Source organism: Callithrix jacchus, chromosome 10 (genome assembly GCF_049354715.1).
Source record: "Callithrix jacchus isolate 240 chromosome 10, calJac240_pri, whole genome shotgun sequence".
In the NCBI taxonomy this organism is placed as follows: domain Eukaryota; kingdom Metazoa; phylum Chordata; class Mammalia; order Primates; family Cebidae; genus Callithrix; species Callithrix jacchus.
Genome location: NC_133511.1, coordinates 53323612 through 53346708, shown reverse-complemented (window position 1 = coordinate 53346708; position 23097 = coordinate 53323612). Strand labels below are relative to the sequence as shown.

At 43.8% G+C, this 23097-nt stretch overlaps 2 protein-coding genes across 12 annotated transcripts in view; one reads left to right on the top strand and one right to left on the bottom strand.

Annotated features, from left to right (window-relative positions):
* Window positions 1–3236: 3236 nt before the first annotated feature.
* FZD4 (frizzled class receptor 4) lies at window positions 3237–13705 on the bottom strand. Of its 10 annotated transcripts, none has more exons than XM_078339987.1 (5): window positions 13521–13705; window positions 13243–13389; window positions 12266–12388; window positions 11679–11727; window positions 3237–9953 (listed from the first exon to the last, which is right to left on the bottom strand). In XM_078339987.1, exon 5 carries the CDS (start codon window positions 9924–9926, stop codon window positions 8625–8627), a length of 1302 nt encoding a protein of 433 aa, XP_078196113.1. In that variant the 5' UTR covers window positions 9927–9953; window positions 11679–11727; window positions 12266–12388; window positions 13243–13389; window positions 13521–13705; the 3' UTR covers window positions 3237–8624. The 10 variants fall into 10 exon arrangements, with proteins under 10 accessions (XP_078196113.1, XP_078196115.1, XP_078196110.1 ...); XM_078339989.1 differs by lacking the exon at window positions 13521–13705 and adding an exon at window positions 11854–12010 and having other exon boundaries at window positions 13210–13288; XM_078339984.1 differs by lacking the exon at window positions 11679–11727 and having other exon boundaries at window positions 12266–12472; window positions 13210–13389.
* The window catches only part of TMEM135 (transmembrane protein 135), a 343152-nt gene continuing 333126 nt past the window's right edge, over window positions 13072–23097 (top strand). For both annotated transcript variants that reach the window (XM_017977705.4, XM_078339990.1), the window contains exon 1: window positions 13072–13182. The gene's annotated coding sequence lies outside the window, so the exon portion shown is untranslated. The remainder of the gene's footprint in view (window positions 13183–23097) is intronic.

Below are 23097 nucleotides of genomic sequence, written 5' to 3'. Positions count from 1 at the left end.
TTAGCCTAAAGATGAAATAGACTAAAGGAAGACAAAAACAGGGTAATTCCTTGAATTTCACGTAAGGCCAAGGTCCATTTTTGGACTAAACATTTGCAGGTCCAACACATTTTCAAAACATTTTGTGAGATCCTCCCAATCCTACGATACCAGCTTGCATTGTGAAGGAAAACGAAGGACAGAATAAAGCCCTTCTCCCAGTCTGGTTTATTTCTGTACACAGAACCTCTGAAAACAGGAGGCCAAGGCTGACCTCTTTAGTCAAGAGTCAGCTCAACTTTAAAATTATAATTGCATGTGAAAGCTAAAATGGGAAAGAGAAAAAATCAGTTCTCAGGACCGAAATACTAAAAACCCTTAGGTCACATTCCAGTTAGGGTCCTGGCCATGCACAGAGCTCCCATTGGGGGAAGGTGGGCAAGAGACCAGCCAAGACCAATTCAAAACCACAGAGGGTCAGGGATCATGGCATTTACTCTAGAGGTGTCTGGTTTACAGATAAAGAAATGTACTACGGTGATTATGCTATATAATCTTGTAGAGAACAGAAGCTTATGGTCAGTTCTCATTATTGAGAAACGTACCAAAGAATCTACCCACTCAAAGTGAACTATTTGCAGTAAATACATCAGAAGAGGCTGGGTGTGGTGGCTTACACCTGTAATCCCAGCACTTTGAGAGGCTGAGGTGGGTGGATCCCCTGAGGTCAGGAGTTCAAGATCAGCCTGACCAACATGGTGAAACCCTGTCTCCACGAAAATACAAAATTAGCTGGGCATGATGGCAGGTGCCTGTAATCCCAGCTACTCAGGAGACTGAGGCAGGAGAATCACTTGAACCCGGGAGGCAGGGATTGCAGTGAGCCGAGATGGGCCCATTGCACTCCAGCCTGGGTGACAGAGCAAGACTCCATCTCAAAAAAAAGAGAAAAGAAAAGAAATCAGAGGGATAGAGTCTGTATTAGTTTCCTTGGGCTGCTGTAACAAATTATCACAAACTGGGTGGCTAAAAACAACAGGAATTTATTTATTTGAGACAGTCTTGCTGCGATGCCCAGGCTCAGGCAACCTCTGCTTCCCAGGTTCAAGCAATTCTCCCTCAGCCTCACAAGTAGCTGGGACTACAGGCACATGTCACCATGTCTGGCTAAATTTTTGTATTTTTTTTGCTTGTTTGTTTGAGACGGAGTTTTGCTCTTGTTACCCAGGCTGGAGTGCAATGGCGCAATCTTGGCTCATGGCAACCTCCGCCTCCTGGGTTCAAGGCAATTCTCCTGCCTCAGCCTCCCGAGTAGCTGGGATTACAGGCATGCGCCACCATGCCCAGCTAATTTTTTGTATTTTTAGTAGAGACGGGGTTTCACCACGTTGACCAGGATGGTCTCGATCTCTTGACCTCATGATCCATCCACCTCGGCCTCCCAAAATGCTGGGATTACAGTAAATTTTTGTATTTTTAGTAGAGACAGGGTTTCACCATATTGGCCAGGCTGGTCTAAAACTCCTGATCTCAAGTGACCTGCCTGCCTTGGCCTCCCACAGGGCTGGGATTACAGGCATGAGCCACTGTGCCCGACCCATAGGAATTTATTCTTTCAGAGTTCTGGGGGTTAGAAATGCAAGATCAAGGTTGTTTTTTTCTGGAGAATCCAAGGAAGAATATTCCCTGCCTCTCTCCTGGGTGGTGGTTGCCAGCAATCCCTGGTGTGTCTTGCTTGGCTGGTAGCTGCATAACTCCAATCTCTGTGTCAGCCTTCCCATGGCATTCTCCTCTCTGTGTCCAAATTTCTTTTCTTTTTTTTTAAATAAGGATACTCGTTATTAGATTAGAACCCACCCTAATCTAGTAAGTATGAACTCATTTTGAATTTTATTTAATCTGCAAAGACCCTATTTCCTAATAAGGTCATGTTCACTGGTATCTGGGGTTAAGATTTCAACATATGTTGTCAGGGAGACACCATGCAACCCACAGGAGTATAAAACAAAAACAAAAGAAAACCCTGTGTAAAATAAAAATACAACCAAAACCCTGAGCTGGACAAGGGAAGACCTGCTGACCAACATTCTCCCTCCCCTTTGGGTTGCCCTCACCCTCTCTACGTATTGGCTTCTCCACTCTAAAGGAAGGTTGTCACGCCTGCCCTACTACTTCAGAAATGCCAGGAGAACAAAATCAAATCATGTAAGTGAAAGTATTTTCTATTCAGAAAATATTTCTTTAAGTGCAAGGAATTATTAAGAATTCATTCCAGATTGTGTTGACTTTCCTTAACTTTGTAACTACTTAATGACTAGGTAATGGAATGAGAAACACAGCCCTACTGGGAAAACAATTTAAATTACATACCTCCCTTCATTTAGGTTTGAGATAAATGCCCAATAGCAATCTGCAGATAGGGATAGTTGTATTGCTGATCCTTGTTCAATGGGCTTTTTACTCACACCAAAACAGGGTGGTATTCAAGTGAAGCTAAAGGGTGGCAAGTAACTTAAAAGCAAGTCAAGAGACCTAATGTTCACATCTGGGGCATCAACACACAGTCGTGGCTCTCCTGCCCTCTGTCTGTGTGGTCCATAATGTTACTGGCTCCCATAGCAATATCCTGATAATAGCTTTGAATTTGCTGTATTTGATGACTTCTCTGGATATGGGGACATAGATCACCCAATTTATAAAATTAGCTAAGGAAGTTACTTTCCTGACAAATGTTTCATATGCCCATGTCTATTACACAAACAAAACCACTGTGTAGCCAGAAAAATAAAATAAAAAAAGATAATCCGATTTTTTTAAAAAGCCCCTTTTCCTTTCCCTTTTTTAAGAGCCCAAAAGTTCTAACAATGATGGGATAACTTTTTTAGGCCACCAGATTAAGTCAATGGGACTTGGGAGGCAAAGATGGCCACATGTATTGAAAATGCCAAAAAGAGGGGTCATTGGGATAACAACTGGAGAACTATCGTTATATCCAAAGCATCATGTGACCTACTTGAGTGTTACTGATGACCACATTAGTGATCTATTCTGTTGACCTTGGACTGTGGGGGTTTGCTGACCCAGGAGAAATCCCACGGGGGAAAAATAGCACCAGCAAAAAAGAAACAAAGAGGCTCTCAGAAAGCAGTTCCCAATCTGCCCTGCAAACTGAATCCTCCATTTCTCACTGCTGGGTGTATAGGCTTCCCAGGGGCTGCTGTATACGTTCAGAAATATGCCAAAAGTCACACACAAGCTAACAAATGAAACTTTATTTTCCTTTAATATAAAAATTAAATAGCAAGGGGGTTTTCTTTGTACAGTGATAAATTAGAAATTTACAGTACAGACATCAATGCAGACATACTTTTGTACATCCTTAAAAGCAGGGTCCATTTCCTTTGAAATTTAGCAATTCATTCAGGGCATGTGTAGCAGGAAGTTTGCCTGGTACCTCTTTGTTAAACATCTGAAAGTCCCCCAGGTTGGCTTCAAGGTTCCTGGAGCTGTGGGGTGGCATGAGGATCCAAGAAAGGCCACAGAGCATCCAGCTCAACTGCTGCACAGAGCAGGGGGAGTCACATTTTATCTTTTTGCAGATTACGCCTGATATTTCATCCATCTTTCTTACAAAGAACTCAAGGGGCCTTCATTTTTTTTTTGCCTTTTCAAGCCTCACAACATCTCTGTGAGGTAGACTAAATTCAGAAACACCTCCATGCCTTACTGGGAGAGATCTAGAAAGCAGCTTACCCCTCCCAAAGCCCACAGCCAAGTCAGGGCCCCAGTCTATTAATATGATTTGAAAACTTTTACAACCTGGGAGAGAAGATGGACCCGACCTTTGTGGGGCAGAATGGCTCTTGCCCTCTTTTCAGAAGCCTTCTGGGATGACAGTGGTCATGTACTGAATACTATAGAAGAGCAAGGAGGTATAAAAGCTTTGAGGACATGGCTCATATAGGACCCCAAAAAGGTCCTCTACAAATTGCCTGGGTAAATTCTGGGAATTTGCTGATGCAAAGAAAAAGAGAAAAAAGGTACATCAGAAACAGAAACAGGTTACTATCAGGGCAACTGAGCTTGCCAAGGGGAAGAGGCATGGTGGGGAATCTCGAAGTCACTTGTCTCCTAGCACTGTCAGGTTTGTCATCACTGCACACGTGCATGACAAGAGACAGCAACCGAAAGCTCTATGTAGGCTAGACTGAAATGAAATCCATTATGTAAGGCTCTGGTATCTGATCCTTGGTAGGAGCAAAATGCTCTCAGAGGAGTTTCCAAGATCTATGACCTAACCCCAGAGGAAAGTGATAACCCAGGTCATCTGCCAGACATAATACAGACCCAGATCAGAACTCTGAACTCAAATAAAGGAACCATGTCTTGATATGACTGGCTGGAATAGCAACTCTCTCCGGTGCCCTCTATCACAGAACAAAATACAAGATGTAAACTGAATTTAAGAGGTTCCTTCCAGGCCAGGCATGGTGGCTCACGCCTGTAATCCCAGCACTTTTGGATGCTGAGGCGGGCAGATCACGAGGTCGGGAGTTTGAGACCAGCCTGGCCAACGAGATGAAACCCCATCTCTACTAAAAACACAAAAATTAGCCAGGTGTGGTGCAAGCCTGTAGTCTTAGCTACTTGGGAGGCTGAGGCAGGAGAACAGCTTAATCCGGGAGGCAGAGGTTGCAGTGAGCAGAGATTGTGCCAGTACATGCTCCAGCCTGGCAACAGAGTGAGACTATGCCTCAAAAAAAAAGAGGTTCCTTTCAAAGTCTGTGGCTCTCTTCCCTAACTGTAGCGGTGGCCATCTCACCAGAAATCAAACATTGCACCGGTCTGGTGAAATACCTGAGTCTGTCCCTCTAGGGCTGAATCTGTTGAGCTCATCTTTTTATCCTTAGGTCCCAGCTTGGTTCTCAACCCAATAAGCATTTAATTCGGTGACCATGAGGATGAGGAGCCAGAGGGTATAGAGCTAAAGGTGCTGGACAGAATCCCAATTCAAAATCTAGACACACAAGTTTCCCAGAACCTGAGTTTGGGGAGTGCAGGTGAGGGAGTGACCCGAGAGAGGAAAGTCAGAGAGCATCTCTGAAATTAAAAAAGTGTCACCCCTTTTCCAGTTTCAGGCCCAAGTAAGTTGCCAGCTTAAAAACAGTCTCAGAGATCAGGAAATGGGTCTCCATAAAGGAAAGAGGATGTGAATCAACCAAGTAGCTCGACCAGATGGTTCTGGCCAGCTCCATTCTACCCCATATTCCCTTGCCCTGAGGTTTGGCCTTTATGAAGCAGGAGAAAGGAGTCTTCCACAAAGTAGGTTGGACAGAGGTGCCATTGCACCATGTATAATCTCTGGAGCCCAAGGAATTTCTGAAAAAGCTACAATCATACCCATTTACTGTAGGTTTCAGAAAAAGAAAAACAACCCATGCGTTTTCTCTAGCAAGATGCTGTCCTCAAATATACCAACACAAGTCACATGGAGCACCCCAAGCCCTGAATTGCCGGCTCCCAGAGCCAAAGCAGATGTGTGAGCCCATGTCTTTGTGGCCTATTCTTAATAGTCTTCCTAAGGGATTCCTACAGAGATTGTCATGAAGCAGAGCTGATGCTTTCTATTAAAACCACCTGTAACTGACTTGGAAGGAATCCTGGGAAAGGGAAAAGAGATATGTTAAAGGTAGTGAGACCCAGGAAGAGATTTAAGGAATGGAGGCAGTGAAACAGATGGAATTCCAGAGGTCCCTGCTCCTTTCCCAAAGGAAAAGTACAGTTCGGCAGACTTGGGTGCATCCCCACCCTAGATCAGTTAGAACAGAGATTATCTATTTCAGGGCTTTATATACAGTTGGCACCCAATAAATATAATGATAACTTACTTTGTTAAAAACAAATACCGACTTAAGCAGTGACGAAGTTGATTGAAGGTCATTGGTAACTGACTCCTCAGCCACAGAGTTCTTTTCCTGAAACCATGAACACTCTCCATTGTCTGGAATGTGAAAGGAGAGGTCTATAACCCTGTAACATTGCTAAGGCTACTAATACAACTGGCCACTTCTGATCAAATATACTTTGCTCTGAAAAGGCAGGAGATTTATGGAACAGGCATGTCAAAACCCAAACACTGTCAAAACACTAGTTCCAGAACTCAAAACTCAGAAATCAGGGGCCCAGGTTCACCCAAGTGCTCTTTTATTGTTATTTAGTCATTGACAAGAATTGATCACCTACTCTGTGCCTGGCTTTCTGCCAGATGCTGCCTTGGTCACACAATCACTGAAGTGTTATGAAGAAAACTGCATTACAAACCCCTACGCTCTAATGGCAAGACCAGTCCCCTACCGCCTGGTCTTCCTTCCCCTGCCTGGGCTAGAGTCCCTGCACAACTCCCAAGACACCAGAGCAGAGCGTGAGTAAGGGCAGGCTCTGGCCCTGGGTGTGTGCTCCAGGGCCCTGGACAGTTATGGGAACTGTCTACAAGCAGCACAGGGAATTCACATTTTACATTTCATAGGCAAAGTAGTATCAGATGCAGTTAAAATGGTTCTTCTGGGGATCAATTCTCATGGTCCCGGAGCCTGACCCAGAGTCTAGCCAAGGTACTCACACTGGGCACACAGCAGCAGGGGCCACCTGTGCCCACCTAGCTTCCGTCTCAAAAACCAAGACCTTGCCTTCCAAAATACACAATGAACCTTACATGTATCTTGATGTCATATAGCTCAAAAACCACACAAAAACAATAAGGAAAGAAGAAAGGGAAATGTCAAACTATGGGCATAAGGCTCAAACCAAATCTGACAAAAGAAGAATGCTTATTTCCAGAATTTGACCACCTATTTTGAATTTTGAGCCCCTGGAAATGTTTTTCTACAAAGTGTGATTGAAAAAAAAAAAAAAAGAGCTTCCCTTCCTATTTAAAGGCATCAATTAATAAATAAATGAGTCATTGCAAAGCAGTTGCTGAAGCAGACAGGTATGAGTTACAAGGAGAGAAACCTGTGACACAGTCAACAATTTGTCCCTAAGATCTCATGATTAGAAGGCCTAAGGCAAGGTAAGAGAAAGGCCAGTTACAGTTTTAAGAGAAATGCAACTTTCGAGAGGCTGCTAGGGGGTACCCCCTTGTGAAAAATGTATAGGATAAATTTTAAAAGCTTTGGATACCTCCGTAAAAGGCAATTAAGACGTGTGCTATTAGAGTTTGTATTTCATTTCATATGGTCTACACTTTATTCCCTACTAACCAATCAAGCTAGCTTCTGGGCTGGCATTCTGGAGATTCATTAAGCACCATATAAATACTCCAGGCCACACTGCCTCCAATGAAATCTTACAAGGAGACTTTGCCAATTACTAGGAAACAATTACGCACCAAGTAGTTGGATTAGCTGTCCTCAGTTCCCTTTATAAAACTGAAAAAGTCTCCATTGTCCTAAGTAGACCAGACTCTGATAACATTCTTATGCTTAAAAAAAAAAAAAGGCACTATCACTCTGAGAATGCAAGTTGAAGCTGACCATAGTTTTAAAGTCAGTTGAGTATACTATGTCATGGTCCAAGAATGTGCTTTTAATTGTAATTGACACACACAAATTACACAGCTAATCTGTGTGAATGCAAAGTTGCCAAGAAACTTAACATTTCAGCTCTTCCAGACTGGCGTCTGCATAGATGCAATCACACAAGTAAAATATATTAAGTCCCCACTGCTCCATGCAATAGGTCTCTGGGGTCGGTCAGGTAAGTCAACTTAGTAAATCTCATTTTCCTCTGAATTAAGTGATTGTCAGAAAGTGAATCACCCTTCCTTTTCCCCTCTTTAAGCATGCTGCAGTGCAAAAATTCCTATAAAAATACCTTTTTTGAGTCATTAATGTAAAATTAAGAAAACAGCAGCAGCCCAAAACAGAGATGTTGAAATTTAAAAGAGGAAAGAGAGAAGAAAAATCCACTGGATACCTTATGTGAGTACAGTACTTTTGTTTGTTCAAACAATTCTGTTTTATGACAAAGGCACTGAAAGATTCTAACACCACCTCTTGGGAGTGCGGTCCACAAAGTTCCAAACAGCAGACAGGGCACCACAGAAGATGTTTATGTTAGATCAGCCAAACTATAAAACTCTTGTAACACTTCTCTGAACCCAGTGTTTCCAGTGTTTATAGATTGCTTTGCTATCTGAAAGACCCAGTTAGTATTTAAAATTGTAAAGGGTTAAAAAAGTTAATCTTTCTCCCTGCAAGTTACCAACTCACAGCTCAAAACCCATCCTGCAGGGGAAAACAGTATTGCCCTGGACTTCCTGGAATCTAGGCAGGACCTCCACGCTCCAAGCTGCGACCTGCTAAAGTGATCAACGTTTTGATTTTTCACAGCTTTGAAAGCCTCTAACTGGCTTTTCCATTTTGGATCATTCCAAAGTCTGCAGCAAAATCATTGTTTTTTTTTGTTTTGTTTTGTTTTTTGATGCTGGGGTCGGGATGGAAGGCAGTGGGTTGACGGGAGTCACTTAATTGTTGCTAGTTTGTTCCAACAGAAATTCACTGCATTCAACTTTTAGTAGAATTTCCAGCAAAATGCTGGCATTCCCCCCTCCTTCACAATGAAGACCGCTTGGAGGCTGGCTAGCCTTATACCACAGTCTCATTGCCTTTCCCAGGCTTCACCCAACCATTTCCTCTCTTCTCTCTCTTTACCTTGCCAGAATTCACCAATCTGTTGGAACACTTCTGCCACGTGTGAAGAGTTTTGGCAGACCAAATCCACATGCCTGAAGTGATGCCCACCAGCAAAGACATAAAAATTTTTAACATTTCAACAGCCATGTTGGAATCATCTGCAGAATACCGAAAGAGTGCCCAATTGGAGATTTCATAAAAATAACAGGCAATCACACACGTTGCAGGAACTGTGTACAGGACTGAGAAGACCCCAATCTTGACCATCAGTCTTTCTAATTTGTCTGTCTTTGTCCCATCCTTTTGGAGATTTGACCGAATTTTGAACAAAGCCACCAAACCTGCAGCAATGAACAAAGTTCCAATCACCAAATAAGTAAAGAGGGGAGCCACCACGAACCCGGTGAGGGCATCGAGATTTTGGTTTCCAACATAGCACAGGCCAGTCAGTTCATCTGCATCCACCAGTCTCATAATCAAGATAACAATGGTTTTCACTGCGGGGATGGCCCAGGCCGCAATGTGGAAATAAGAGCTGTGCATTTCAATGGCTTCATGACCCCATTTGAGTCCTGCTGCCAAAAACCAAGTGAGTGTCAGAATAACCCACCAAATGGAGCTGGCCATTCCAAAAAAGTACATCAGCAAGAAAATTATTGCACATCCTGTGTTCTTAAGTCCTTCTTGGATGAGAACGGGTTCTGCTGCCTCTTCAAAATCACAGGATATCCTTTCCCGGCCTACAGTCAGCCTGACAATATAAGCAATGCTATAAATATTATAGCACATACTGAGAAATATGATGGGGCGCTCAGGGTAGGAAAACCTAGAAGAATCGATCAGGAAGGTCAGTACTGTGAAGGCAGTGGAGATGAAGCACAGGCTGGCCCACACAGCCATCCAGATATCGGTGAACTCCTTGGCCGGGCGGCTGTATAAGCCAGCATCATAGCCACACTTGAGAACACAGTTCAGGCTTCTTTTCACCCAGATGTACTGATCAGAATTGGTTCCCACAGAGTGACACTCTTCCCCAGGCTGGATGGGGGTTTTGTGAGGTAAGGGCACCTCTTCATCACCTGGCCCTTCCATGCACATGTGGTTGTGGTCATTCTGTGGTGGGAATTTGCTGCAGTTCAGACTCTCTGGCCAGGCAAATCCAAATTCCTTCAAGACGGGTTCACAGCGCCTCTTGACTGAAAGACACATGCCACCACATGGGCCAATGGGGATGTTGATCTTCTCTGTGCACATTGGTACATAAACAGAACAAAGGAAGAACTGGAAGAGTAACAAATGAACAAAGAAAAAACAATGACTTGGAAGTTTGACCAAATGTTCCCACAAAGCTGAGCTGAATACTTCCAGGCAATGTACCTATCTACTTTTAAAGCAAACTATAGGGAGTCTGTCTGTTTACTCAGACCTTAAACAAGGGTGCCTGATAATCCATCACTTACACACTTTTCCTGGTTTGGCTCTAGTAATCCTTTCCAGAGGAATGTACATAAAAAAAAATAAAATAAATAGGGTCTGAAGAACTGCATAAGCCCTCTTTGCACAGCACTTGAAATAAACTGTAAAAAACTGGCTTTCCCATCTCCTTCCCTTTTAGATACTATTTGAAAAAGCTAAAGAAACTAATATGACTCAGTCATTTAGGGGGTTTATTTTTATCCCCATTTCTTTATCATTTTAAGAATAAAAGTTAAAAAAAATATAGATCTTGTTAGTATTCTCTTCTCCCTACTTTATCCCCTAAAAATTTGTTTAAACTAGTCCCATAAAGAAACAGAAAATGGCCCAATTGAGACACTGTTAGACTCAAGGATGGGATGCAGATTGAGGTCTATGGTCACTAGGGATTTGTTTGGCCAGGTTTCCTGAATGAATAATAATGAAGCACAATAGGAAAATGTAAATGTTAAGTCGCTGAAACTGCAATACCAGCAGGGGAGAGTCCAGTTGCTGTCCTCAATTCCTCCAGCATTGATAAACAGTCTGCTTGGCTCCTTACAGATGTTGTCTATGAAGTCTAGAGTTACAAGTAACTATTTTCCAGCATGTAAAGGGATCCAGTCTTGTCCTTCAAAACAGCCTGGCTGTCTCCCCAGGATACATGTAATTAAAAATATATATCCCTGCAAAAGCTGTTTCTCCAACAAATTGCCACTGATTCAGGATATGTGCTGTTTCCAAACTGAGAGCTGGAGGATCATTTCTTAAGCTTTTATAACCTACTTCTAAAGTTCTGAAACTTCCAAAGGGATATTTCACCAGGAACAGGTCTAATCCTGACCATCTTTCCAAAACCACAAACCAAGTTTTAAAATGACCTATGTAAAAACATGCACCTAATAAGTAAGCTGTATGTCTGTTTCTTATCTCTCAGAAGTTACAGCCAGAACAACAGATTTCTTTTCTCTTTTATTTTTTTTTAGATGGAGTCTCGTGCTGTTGCCCAGGCTGGATTGCAGTGGCGCTATCTCAGCTCACTGCAACCTCCCGGGTTCAAGCAATTCTCCCGCCTCAGCCTCCAGAGTAGCTGGGATTACAGGCATGCACCACCGTGCCTGGCTAATTTTTGTGTTTTTAGTAGAGAAAGGGTTTCACCACATTGGTCAGGCTGGTCTCGAACTCCTGACCTCATGATCTACCTGCCTTGGCCTCCCAAAGTACTGGGATAACAGGCGTGAGCCACAGCACTGGGCCACACCACAGATTTAGTCTGGACAATTAAGATCTACTTTTCCCCACAACTTCTCTCTTTTCTAAATTTCTAAAAATCACCCAGCCTCACCAATCAAAACATAACCCATGTTAACACTTTAAAAATGTTTCTTTCAGTCTTTTATTCCCCCAATGAATCTTCTTTTTTCTTTTTGCAGGATTATAATCACCATGTATATGAAAATTCTTACTACTGTTGAATAAACATTTTCCTTATCATTAAATAAGCTTTACATTTTTTAATGACTGCAAAAAAACTTCTAATACACCAACTACCTTCCTGCAGCTTCTTCTCACCCTTCAAGCATTGAATGTGACTTCAACTCTGAGGATAAGAAAGAACTCAAATCAATCCAACCACTCCTTCATGCATGACCTCTAAAACTCTGAGGGACACGGTGAGGAGGGGCAACTCAGCAGAAAACGGTGCAAGAGTGTTTTAATAACTCACCCCAAAAATAGTGGGGAGAGGGAAAGTCGGTGAGGGATGGTCTCCTTATCTCTCCCTCCAAGTCTTAGCTGCAGCTGGCTCTCTCCCACTTGCCCACCAACCAGTGGTGGGCAGAATCCTTGGCAGAGATAACCCTCAGCTCCACTGGGCTAGGGGTCTGGCCAGACATGGGTGGGCAAGAGAGAAAAACGGAAGGGCGGGGCGTAAGAGTGGGTTCTTTCCCAGGCCAGATGACTTACACAACGTTTTGGCTTCCAGTCCCTGACAAAGTGGGGGTGGGGATGGAAATCACTTTTCCAGGAGAGCTGTCCCCTTCGGGCTAGGATGATCAACTTGGCATGGGCTTTGCAAAGTTAGTTTGGAGCGTCCCTCCCCAAGGGGTCCTGCCAGGGGTAGGGATGGGGGCGCCCACCTGCAGCTGGCTGGAGCAGCCGTACTGGATAAGCGGTGTGAAAGTTGTCAGCTGCAGCTCGGCGTCCGTCTGCAGCTCGTGCCCCACCAGGTTGGGCATCTTGGTCACGTTGTAGCCGAGGTTCTGGCACATGGAGATGCGGATGGGGTCGCAGCGCCGTTCCTCCTCGTCTCCGAAGCCCCGCGCCGGCCCCACCAGCAGCAGCAACTGCAGCAGCCACCCCAGATTGAGCCCGACGCCCCCGGGGGTCCCCGGGACGCTCGGCCCTGCGCCCCGCCAGGCCATGGCCAGCGTCTGGGGCAGCAGTGGCGGCGGCGGGGGCTTCTCCAGCAGACACCCCCAGTTTGCACGGGGGCGCCGGCTGCCCGCGCTGCTCCCAGCTCCCAGGAAGGGAGTGCGATACGGCGACGAGGGGGCAGCGGTCGGCTCTCCGGCAGCTGCGCGCGTCTGTGTGGGATATCAGACGCCCCGGGCCGAGACCGAGGGAAGGACTGCGAGGGTCATGGCTGCAGGCGGCGAGCCCACAAGCCGGCGCCGGCCGCGTCCGCTCGGCGTCTCAGAGAAGCCAGCCAGCAGCTAGCGCTGCGCAGCTCTCACCGCCCGAGCCCAGCGCGGCGCTGCAGGCTCGCGGCGCGGCGGCGGGGCGGGACTGACAGCGCGCCTCTCCAATGGCCTAGCTCGGTGAGCAGCGAGGGGCGGAGTGGCGGGGCAAGGCCGCTCTCCCGCTGGAAGGGTCAGGCCCCCGCCCTCCGGCCCCTCCTCCGACCGCCCCTCCTTCTTTCCCTCCCTCCCTCCCTGAGAGCCCCGCCCGCCCGCTTCCCGGCTCTCGCTATCCTACCACCCCGATCGAGGCGCGCAGGGGCCAGGCGGGGCACCGAGCCCAGTGGCTCCATCCGTCCTGCCCTCTCCTCCCCCAGGTGAGAAGTGCGCCCTGTTCCATCTACCCTCTTTCCTTCCCGTCTCCTTCCAGCTGTCACCTAGGTCCGCAGCCACCTCCCCATCAGGGAAACGAACACAAAGAACACGGGATTTGGATGTACACCGAATGTGGCTTTCTGTCCCGCTGTGTGACCTTGAGCAAGTTGCTCAACCTCTCGGCGTCAGTCTCCTCCTTTGTGAAGTCACTTGGGAGGATTAGAGATAAAGCGTAGAAGGCTTAGCGCGGTGCCTGGTACTGCGCGGGTCCACAACTATTTTCACTACCGACTCGCGGCTATCCCGGCCCGGCCTCTCCCCGCCCCCAGACTCCGCCGACCTGCGCCGGGAACCGCCCTCCTCCAGCCGCCGGGGGGAGGCGCCCCGGAGCTGTGGAGCTGCAGACCCGCCGATGGTCTAGCGTTCCGATTTCCTCACCGCATGAAATGAAATTCCACAGGGGGATTCGAAAGGAAATGAGACCGGGACTCTCCGTGCTTCTCGGCCCGCCGCCCTTCCTGTCTCGGGGACACAGTTTCTAAATAAGGTTGGGAGGGTGAGAGGGCGGGAGGGGAGAGGCTTGACCTGTGCACTGGGGACGAGCAAGGCACACATCCACGAGGACTCCTTTCTCCCGGGCACCCCTTACCCACAAGCCTGCACCCTTTTTTTCCTTACTCTGCTTCTGCGTCGGTTCCTAGGATCTGAGGGTCATGTGACCCAGGTTTGAACCCAACATTCGTGTTTCATTCCCAGCAGCCCGGGCTTTGTGCTGGTCCGCAGACTCTCTCCTTTCCAGTCGGCTAGTGAAACTCCCAGCAGGTGGATTCCTCAACCATTTACTTGTTGCCTGTCTCTGGTTAAGCAATGATGCCTCGCTGAGCCTCAAAGTTGCCGGCTATAAAGTAGGGAAGTTCATATTCACCTCACACAGTTGTTCTAAGAGTTCAGTGAGATAATGCCTGTAAATCATTTAGCACAGTGTCTGACACACAGTAAATGCTGACGAACTAGGTGGTGGTGGTGGTGGGGTGTGTGTGTGTGTGTGTGTGTGTGTCTGTGTGTGTGTGTGTGTGTGTGTGTGTGTGTGTGTTTTCAAAACAGCTAGAGGAGATCAATTATGGGACAGCGTCCTACTTTCCATCCTGGTGCTAAAGACAGCTCCAACAGCCATGGACCAAACATCTGGGTAAAAGGCTTTACACCCTCTTCCTGAGATCTTTTTGTCCAACACTTGCCACTGTTTTCCTGGAACTGTTTTATGCAAGTTTTTATCCTCTCATTTCAACCAATTCTGTGGCATATGGCAGAGGCTAGATGCAAGTGGGAAGAATGTCTGTGCCACTCATGTGACACTCATATGCTGTCTTGTATTTTTAGTCTTCTTATATTGGCAACTAGACTTGGCCGAGAGCAAAAATGGAATCAACTTTTTTTTTTTTGGTATTTGGCTCTGTGCCTAGAACTGTGTTGGACACAGAGAAGCTGCATTGTCTCCAGTCATCATCGTAAACTCCCAGTGAAGAAGGTTATAGAGATTAGGAAACTGAGGCTAGAATCAAAATGACAGAAAATGACAAGATCAACCAAAGGAGGGCCCAGAAGAGGCTCTTCAAAGATGGAAGGCAGGGTTATTTTCCCAGAAAAAAATCCCAGCTGGAAATCAATGTACTCAGCAATAGGATTGAACCTGTGTGTGCCTGTGCTGAGTAATGCATGAAACCCTTGGCTTACAGAGATAAATAAAGGAGCAGATGAACAGATCAAATGATCAATTAATCATTTGGGTTACAGAGATGAATACATAATCAGATGAATAGATCAAATGAATACATAATCCTTATCCTTTAGGACCTCACAGGAGGAGACAAAGGATTAACAGACAACAATAACGTAGTGTGCTAAGTGCACAGATAGGGAATTATGGATGAATTGAAGGTAGAAGCAGCTGAGTCTGGAGGGCTCTGCAAAGGGGGATGACCTGCAAGATTCGGAGCTACTCAGCAAAGTGAAGTTAGTATGCATTTGGCCCTTCTCCTAGGGCAGAGTGTTGGTGCTGGGCTGGGGAGGGAGCGGGGAGTGTTTTGTGCTGAAGATAAACTTACATGGTTGATTAAATAGTTAACTCCCTTAGGTCAAGGAGGAGGACCTGTTCCTTATACAGAGCCTGGCACACAAGGAGCATCATTAGTGCTGGGTGCAGGAATACTGTTTTCAAATCAATAGCAAACCACTCACATAGAACTCTTACTCTTACTTTCAGACACTGTGATACATGCCTTATATTCTTTATTTTAGTTATTTTATATATTCTCAGAACTAAATATAATGCTCTGAGAGGCCAAGCAGTTTGCCCAAGATTGCACAGTGAGTCATGGAGAAGAACTCATGCATGCCTGCCTGGCCATAAACTCTGTGTGCACGGTACTGCTTTTCCAGAGGAAACTGCTTCATGCCCAGCCTAATCCATAGTTAGAGATGACCCTTTTGTGATCGGGACCTCTTATTCCTAGACCTGGCATCCTGCCTCAGCTTGCTTGAAGCAACTGTCTCTCTTGAGAACACATGAAGAAGCCCCTTCCCTATCAGAAGCCTTTCCTGTCAACGGCTTTTCTTTCTAGTCATGGAACTCATCACAGGTATTTTCCAAAAAAGAAAGCTAGGGGAATCACATTTCAGTCTGACTGTAGAAAGACAACAAAGACCATAACTCAGAGCTAAGTTTGAATGGCCGGGAGCCCCTCAGCCTCCCTCTCCTAGAGTGGTTTACACAGTCCACAATCTGCCCCTGGTGACAGGCATGGCATGTTTGTCTTTGTTACAGAAAACACTTCCCAAGGGAGTCCTAGGCAGAGGGATATCCACCCTGTGACATGCACAGCATTTCTGAGAGGAAAGGATAGGGATACCTGAATAAAGGGCAGGCCAAGGGCCCCTGCTAACTCTGTCTTGAGTGCCTGGGCAGTTTCCTTGGTCCAGCCTCTGAGCAGTAAAGATGCAACTACTTTGGAGCTGCAACAAACATGACTTCAACAGGCTGTTGTGTGGTTAGAGGGCTCTCCATTTGTATCTAATAAGAGTCTGAGTTCTTATTAACTCCGGTGATGTGTTAATTTTTCAACCTGACATTTTCTGCTCTAATAGATTCTTGGAATAATTACTAAATTAAAGGCTGCATTGGAAGACTAATGTTTAGGTTAAAATGCATCACCTAAGGGGCTGGGAGCAGTAAGCATCCCTTCCCTCCTACAGGAAAACCTCTCATTTGCAGTTCTTTGCTAACCCAATTAAGTGCTGAAGTAGTTACCCTAGAGCCTGCTTTTTATTTCCTATGAAACAATCCAACTAATCCATATTCAGTAGCTTCCAAGAAAAGTCTTATTCCAACCACTCATGAAGAAACCAGCTTCTTTGAATCTAGATAGAACATTTAGAACTCACAAAGAGCTGTCTTAATGGAAAATGCAAGAAAATAGTTCATTATTACCCTCCTTGGCTTTTGAGGGAAATAATTCACTGGGATAAAACCCTATAAGGATTGAGAATTTACTGTGGAACAACAGAAGTGAAGGAAGATGCTATGCCACATGCCATCTGTTTATAAATAGGGTGTTAGATCTCCCCTTGCACCTAAATTAGTTATAAAACAAAAATGCACCTACTGAGTAAGGTGGAAGAGGACACTGATTTTACTTGAGGAATCAAAGTTCCCAAGAGATTAAGTAACAGCTATTAAGTGGCAGAGCCAAACTCCCTTCTTAGTCCATTGCACCACTAGCTAGCAGAGAATTGTCACCACAGAGCTCTTGCATGTCAAGGAATAGAAGCTCCAAATTGTTCCTCCTACCCATAAATTCAGAAAGCATTAATTGGTATATCTTATTTATTGGTAGTGATGGGTTAATGCAAAGATGAACAACCAAGAACCTCCATGGAAAGCAAAAAATAATGCAAACACACTTTTACCTCCATAGCCTCATTTCATGTCAGTGAAATTGATTGGTCAAGCTATTAACAAAGTTTAGTGATAGGTTTTTGTGGACATGTCACTGAGCTGGGTAGTAGGGAGTATGCAGACATGTTAAAGGTATTTCTGCCTTCAGGGAGCTTACAGTCACATTGGGGGAGATTAAGACATGAGACCACAATCACATTGGGGGAGATTAAGACATGAGACCAAGAGTGAAACAAGTTTTTTATGATTAAGTCCATTTTGTGGAGCTCTCTTATTTCCAGTCTCCCCTTGTCGTTGTACATAAGGTTCTGTATTATAAACTTATCAGGTTGTTTTGTTTTTGTCCATTTCACTCTCCTCTGAAGTCAGAGGCTATGCCTTTTTCACCACTGTGCTCCTGAACAGCATAGAACAATATTACCTGAAGCATAGAAAGCACTCAGTAGTTATTTGTTTAATACATAAATGAATGGTACCAGCTATAAGTGATCTGATTATTCAGAAAAAGAGAGCCTGCATTGTGAGCTGGGTATAGGCAACCACCAAAATACTACCTAAGTGGTTCCAGAATGATAGTTAAGTCAAGATTATAAACCACTCCTCCAAGCCAGGCATGGTTCACACTTTCAGCTTTCTTCTCAAGTCAGATGTTTTGCCAATTATTTACCTTGCTTTTTATTTGGCTATGTCTGTGTCCATTCTTAAATCTTTTAAGGTAGAAAAATATTTCTTTTTTTGTTTTTTGAGATAGAGTGCAGTGGTGTGATCTTGGCTAACTTTAGTCTCTGCTTTCAGGGCTCAAGTGATCCTCCAACCTCAGCCTCCTGAGTAGCTGGGACCACACACATGAGCCAACATTCTGTGCTCATTTTTATATTTTTTTTGTAGAGACAGGGTTTCACCATATCTGGTCTCAAACTCTTGAACTCAAAGTGATCCGCCCACCTTGGATTCCCAAGTGCTGGGATTACAGGCATGAGCTACGACATCCGGCTTACAAAAATAACTTAACAAAAATTGTTTTTCAATGAAGAAGCAAATGTGTTTCTCTGTTTCATGAATCAGCCTAAGACATTTTTAAATTACTGTTTATTACTATAGCTAGTCGACCACTCATCTCATTATTGTGAGCTGAAGTCATTAGGAATCATATATGCCCTGAGACAATTGGTAAAAGCAGGGGTCTCAAGCCAAAGCATTTAAAGTCAAGGGATTATCTGTAATTGGTAAGTTTGTAAAAAAATTAGAATGTAAACTTAGCTTTGAAGGATGGGTAATTTTTTAAGAGACATTGGGAAGCATGGAAAGGAAGGCACTTTTTTTTATTGCGTTTTAGGTTTTGAGATACATGTGAAGAACATGCAGGATGGTTGCATAGGTACATACATGGCAATGTGGTTTGCTGCCTTCCTTCCCATCACCTATATCTGGCGTTTCTCCCCATGTTATCCCTCCCCAACTCCCCACCCCCTGCTGTCCCTTCCTTAGCTCCCCGCTGCAGACCTCAGTGTGTGATGTCCCCCTCCCTGTGTCCATGTGTTCTCATTGTTCAACACCCGCCTATAAGTGAGAACATGTGGTATTTGATTTTCTGTTCTTGTGTCAGTTTGCTGAGAATGATGGTTTCCAGGTTCATCCATGTCCCTACAATGGACACAAACTCATTGTGTTTTATGGCTGCATGGTATTCCATGGTGTATGTGTGCACATTTTCCCTGTCCAGTCTATCATCGATGGGCATTTGGGTTGGTTCCAAGTCCTTGCTATTGTAAACAGTGCTGCAATGAACATTCGTATGCATGTATCCTTATAATAGAATGATTTATAATCCTTTGGATATATACCCAGTAATGGGATTGCTGGGTCAAATGGAATTTCTATTGCTGGGTCCTTGAGGAATCGCCACACTGTCTTCCACAATGGTTGAACTAATTTACACTCCCACCAGCAGTGTAAAAGTGTTCCTATTTCTCCACATCCTCTCCAGCACCTGTTGTCTCCAGATTTTTTAATGATCGCCATTCTAACTGGCGTGAGATGGTATCTCAATGTGGTTTTGATTTGCATTTCTCTAATGACCAGTAATGATGAGCATTTTTTCATATGTTTCTTGGCCTCATATATGTCTTCTTTTGAAAAGTGTTTGTTCGTATCCTTTGTCCACTTTTGAATGGGTTTGTTTTTTTCTTGTAAATCTGGTTTAGTTCTTTGTAGATTCTGGATATTAGCCCTTTGTCAGATGGGTAGATTGCAAAATTTTTTTCCCATTCTGTTGGTTGCCGGTTCAATCTAATGATTGTTTCTTTTGCTATGAAGAAGCTCTGGAATTTAATTAGATCCCATTTGTCTATTTTGGCTTTTGTTACCAGTGCTTTTGGTGTTTTAGTCATGAAGTCCTTGTCTATGCCTATGACCTGAATGGTTTTGCCTAGGTTTTCTTCTAGGGTTTTTGTGGTGTTAGGTCTGTTTAAGTCTTTAATCCATCTGGAGTTAATTTTAGTGTAAGGTGTCAGGAAGGGGTCCAGTTTCTGCTTTCTGCACATGGCTAGCCAGTTTTCCCAATACCATTTATGAAACAGGGAATCCTTTCCCCATTGCTTGTTTTTGTGAGGTTTGTCAAAGATAAGATGGTTTTTAGATGTGTGGTATTGCCTCCGAGGCCTCTGTTGTGTTCCATTGGTCTGTATCTCTGTTTTGGTATCAGTACCATGCTGTTTTGATTACTGTAGCCTTGTAGTATAGTTTGAAATCAGGTAGCATGATGCCTCCAGCTTTGTTCTTTTTGCTTAGAATTGACTTGGCTATGCAGGCTTTCTTTTGGTTCCACATGATGTTTAAGTTGGTTTTTTTCAGATCTGTGAAGGTCATTGGTAGCTTGATGGGGATAGTGTTGAATCTATAAATTACTTTGGGCAGTATGGCCATTTTTACAATATTGATTCTTCCTAACCATGAGCGTGGAATGTTTCTCCATCTGTTTGTGTTCTCTCGTATTTTGTTGGGCAGTGCTTTGTAGTTCTCCTTGAAGAGTTCCTTTACATCCTTTGTTAGTTTTATTCCTAGGTATTTTATTCTCTTTGTAGCAATTGTGAATGGCAGTTCATTCTTGATTTGTCTCTCTTTAAGTCTATTATTGGTATATAGGAATGCTTGTGATTTTTGCACATTGATTTTGTATCCTGAGACTTTGCTGATGTTGCCTATCAGTTTCGGGAGATTTTGGGCTGAGACAATGGGGTCTTCTAAATATACAATCATGTCGTCTGCAAATAGAGACAGTTTGACTTCCTCCTTTCCTAATTGGATATTCTTTATTTCTTTTTCTTGCCTGATTGCTCTGGCTAGAACTTCCAATACTATATTGAATAGGAGTGGTGAGAGAGGGCATCCTTGTCTAGTGCAGGATTTCAAAGGGAATCCTTCCAGTTTTTGCGCATTCAGTATGATATTAGCTGTGGGTTTGTTGTAAATAGCTTTTATTATTTTGGGATACATTCCATCAATACCTAGTTTATCGATAGCATAAAGTGCTGTTGAGTTTTGTCAAAGGCCTACTCTGCACCTATTGAGATTATCGTGTGGTTTTTGTCTTTGGTTCTGTTTATGAGGTGAATTACATTTATAGACTTGTATATGTTGAACCAGCCTTGCATCCCCAGGATGAAGCGAACTACTTGATCGTGATGAATAAGCTTTTTGATGTGCTGTTGCAATCAGTTTGCCAGTATTTTATTGAATATTTTTGCGTCCATGTTCATCATGGATATTGGCCTGAAGTTTTCTTTTCTTGTTGAGTCTCTGCCAGGTTTTGGTATCAGGATGATGTTGGACTAATAAAATGATTTGGGGAGGAGTCCCTGTTTTTGGATTGTTCGGAATAGTTTCAGAAGGAGTGGTATCAGTTTCTCTTTGTATGTCTGGTAGAATTCGGCTATGAACCCTTCTGGACCTGGGCTTTTTTTGGTTGGTAGGCTATTAATTGCTGCCTCAATTTCAGCCCTTGTTATTGGTCTATTCAGAGTTTTGACTTCTTCCTCTTTTAGGCTTGAGAGGAAGCAAGTGCCCAGTAATTTCTCCGTTTCTTCCAGGTTTACTAGTTTGTGTGCATCAAGTTGTTTGTAGTAATCTCTGACGGTGGTTTGTATTTCTGTGGAATCTGTGGTGATATCCTCTTTATCGTTTTTTATTGCATCTATCTGGTTACTCTCTCTTTTCTTTTTTATTAATCTGGCTAGTGGTCTATTTTGTTGATAGTTTCAAAAAGCCAGCTCCTGGTTTTATTGATTTTTTTGAAGGGTTTTTTTGTGTCTCTAACTCCTTCACTTCTGCTCTGATTTTAGTTATTTCTTGTCTTCTGCTAGGTTTTGAGTTTTTTTGATCTTGCTCCTCTAGCTTTTTCAATTTTGACTATAGGGTGTCAATTTTAGATCTTTCCTTGCTTCTCATGTGGGCATTTGTTGCTATACATTTTCCTCTAGATTCACAGCTTTAAATGTGTCCTAGAGATTCTGGCACGTTGTGTCTTTGTTCTCGTTGGTTTCGAAGAACATCTTTATTTCTGCCGTCATTTCATTGTTTATCCAGTCAACATTCAAGAGCCAGTTGTTCAGTTTCTATGAAGTTGTGCAGTTCTGAGTTAGTTTGTGAGTTCTGAGTTCTAACTTAATTGCACTGTGGTCTGAGAGACTGTTTGTTATGATTTCTCTAGTTTGCATTTGCTGAGGAGTGATTTACTTCCAATTATGTGGTCAATTTTAGAGTAGGTGTGGTGTCGTGTGGTACTGAGAAGAATGTATATTCTGTCGATTTGGGGTGGGGAGTTCTGTAAATGTCTATTAGGTTTGCTTGGTCCAGGTCTGAGTTCAAGTACTGGATATCCTTGTTAATTTTCTGTCTTGTTGATCTGTCTAATATTAACAGTGGAGTGTTAAAGTCTCCCACTATTATTGTGTGGGAGTCTAAGTCTCTTTGTAAGTCATTAAGAACTTGCTTTATGTATCTGGGTACTCCTGTATTGGATGCGTCTATATTTAGGGTCGTTAGCTCTTCTTGTTGCATTGATCCTTTTACCATTATGTAATGTCCTTCTTTGTCTCTTTTGATCTTTGTTGGTTTAAAGTCTATTTTATCAGAGACTAGGATTGCAACTCCTGCTTTTTTTTGTTCTCCATTTTCTTGGTAAATCTTCCTCCATCCCTTTATTTTGAGCCTATGTGTATCCTTGCATGTGAGATGGGTTTCCTGGATACAGCACACTGATGGGTTTTGACTTTTTATCCAGTTTTCCAGTCTGTGTCTTTTGATAGGGGCATTTACTCCATTTACGTTTAGGATAAATATTGTTATGTGTGAATTTGATCCTGCCATTTTGATCCTAGCTGGTTGTTTTGCCCATTAGTTAATGTAGTTTCTTCATTGTGTTGATGCCCTTTACCATTTGGTATGTTTTTGGAGTGGCTGGTACTGGTTGTTCCCTTCTAGGTTTAGTGCTTTATTCAGGAGCTCTTGTAAAGCAGGCCTGGTGGTGATGAAATCTCTCAGCAATTGCTTGTTTGTAAAGGATTTTATTTCTCCCTCACCTTTGGCTGGATATGAAATTCTAGGCTGAAAGTTTTTTTCTTTAAGGATGTTGAATATTGGTCCCCACTCTTTTCTGGCTTGTAGGGTTTCTGCTGAGAGATCCACTCACTGTGAGTCTGATGGGCTTCCCTTTGTGGGTAACCCAACCTTTCTCTCTGGCTGCCCTTAGCATTTTTTCCTTCATTTCAGCCCTGGTGAATCTGACGATTATGTGCCTTGGGGTTGCTCTTCTTGAGGAATAACTTTGTGGTATTCTCTGTATTTCCTGGACTTGAGTATTGGCCTGCCTTGCTAGGTTGGGAAGGTTTTCCTGGATAATATCCTGAAGAATGTTTTCCAGCTTGGATTCATTCTCTGTTACATTCAGATACACCTATCAAAT

Coding starts and splice junctions, on each gene's coding strand:
- FZD4 (XM_035265285.3), bottom strand. CDS start 12,550: ATGGCCTGGCGGGGCGCAGGGCCGAGCGTCCCGGGGACCCCCGGGGGC. Junction 9,954..12,265: donor GCTGCTCCAGCCAGCTGCAG/GTGGGCGCCCCC, acceptor TTACTCTTCCAG/TTCTTCCTTTGTTCTGTTTA.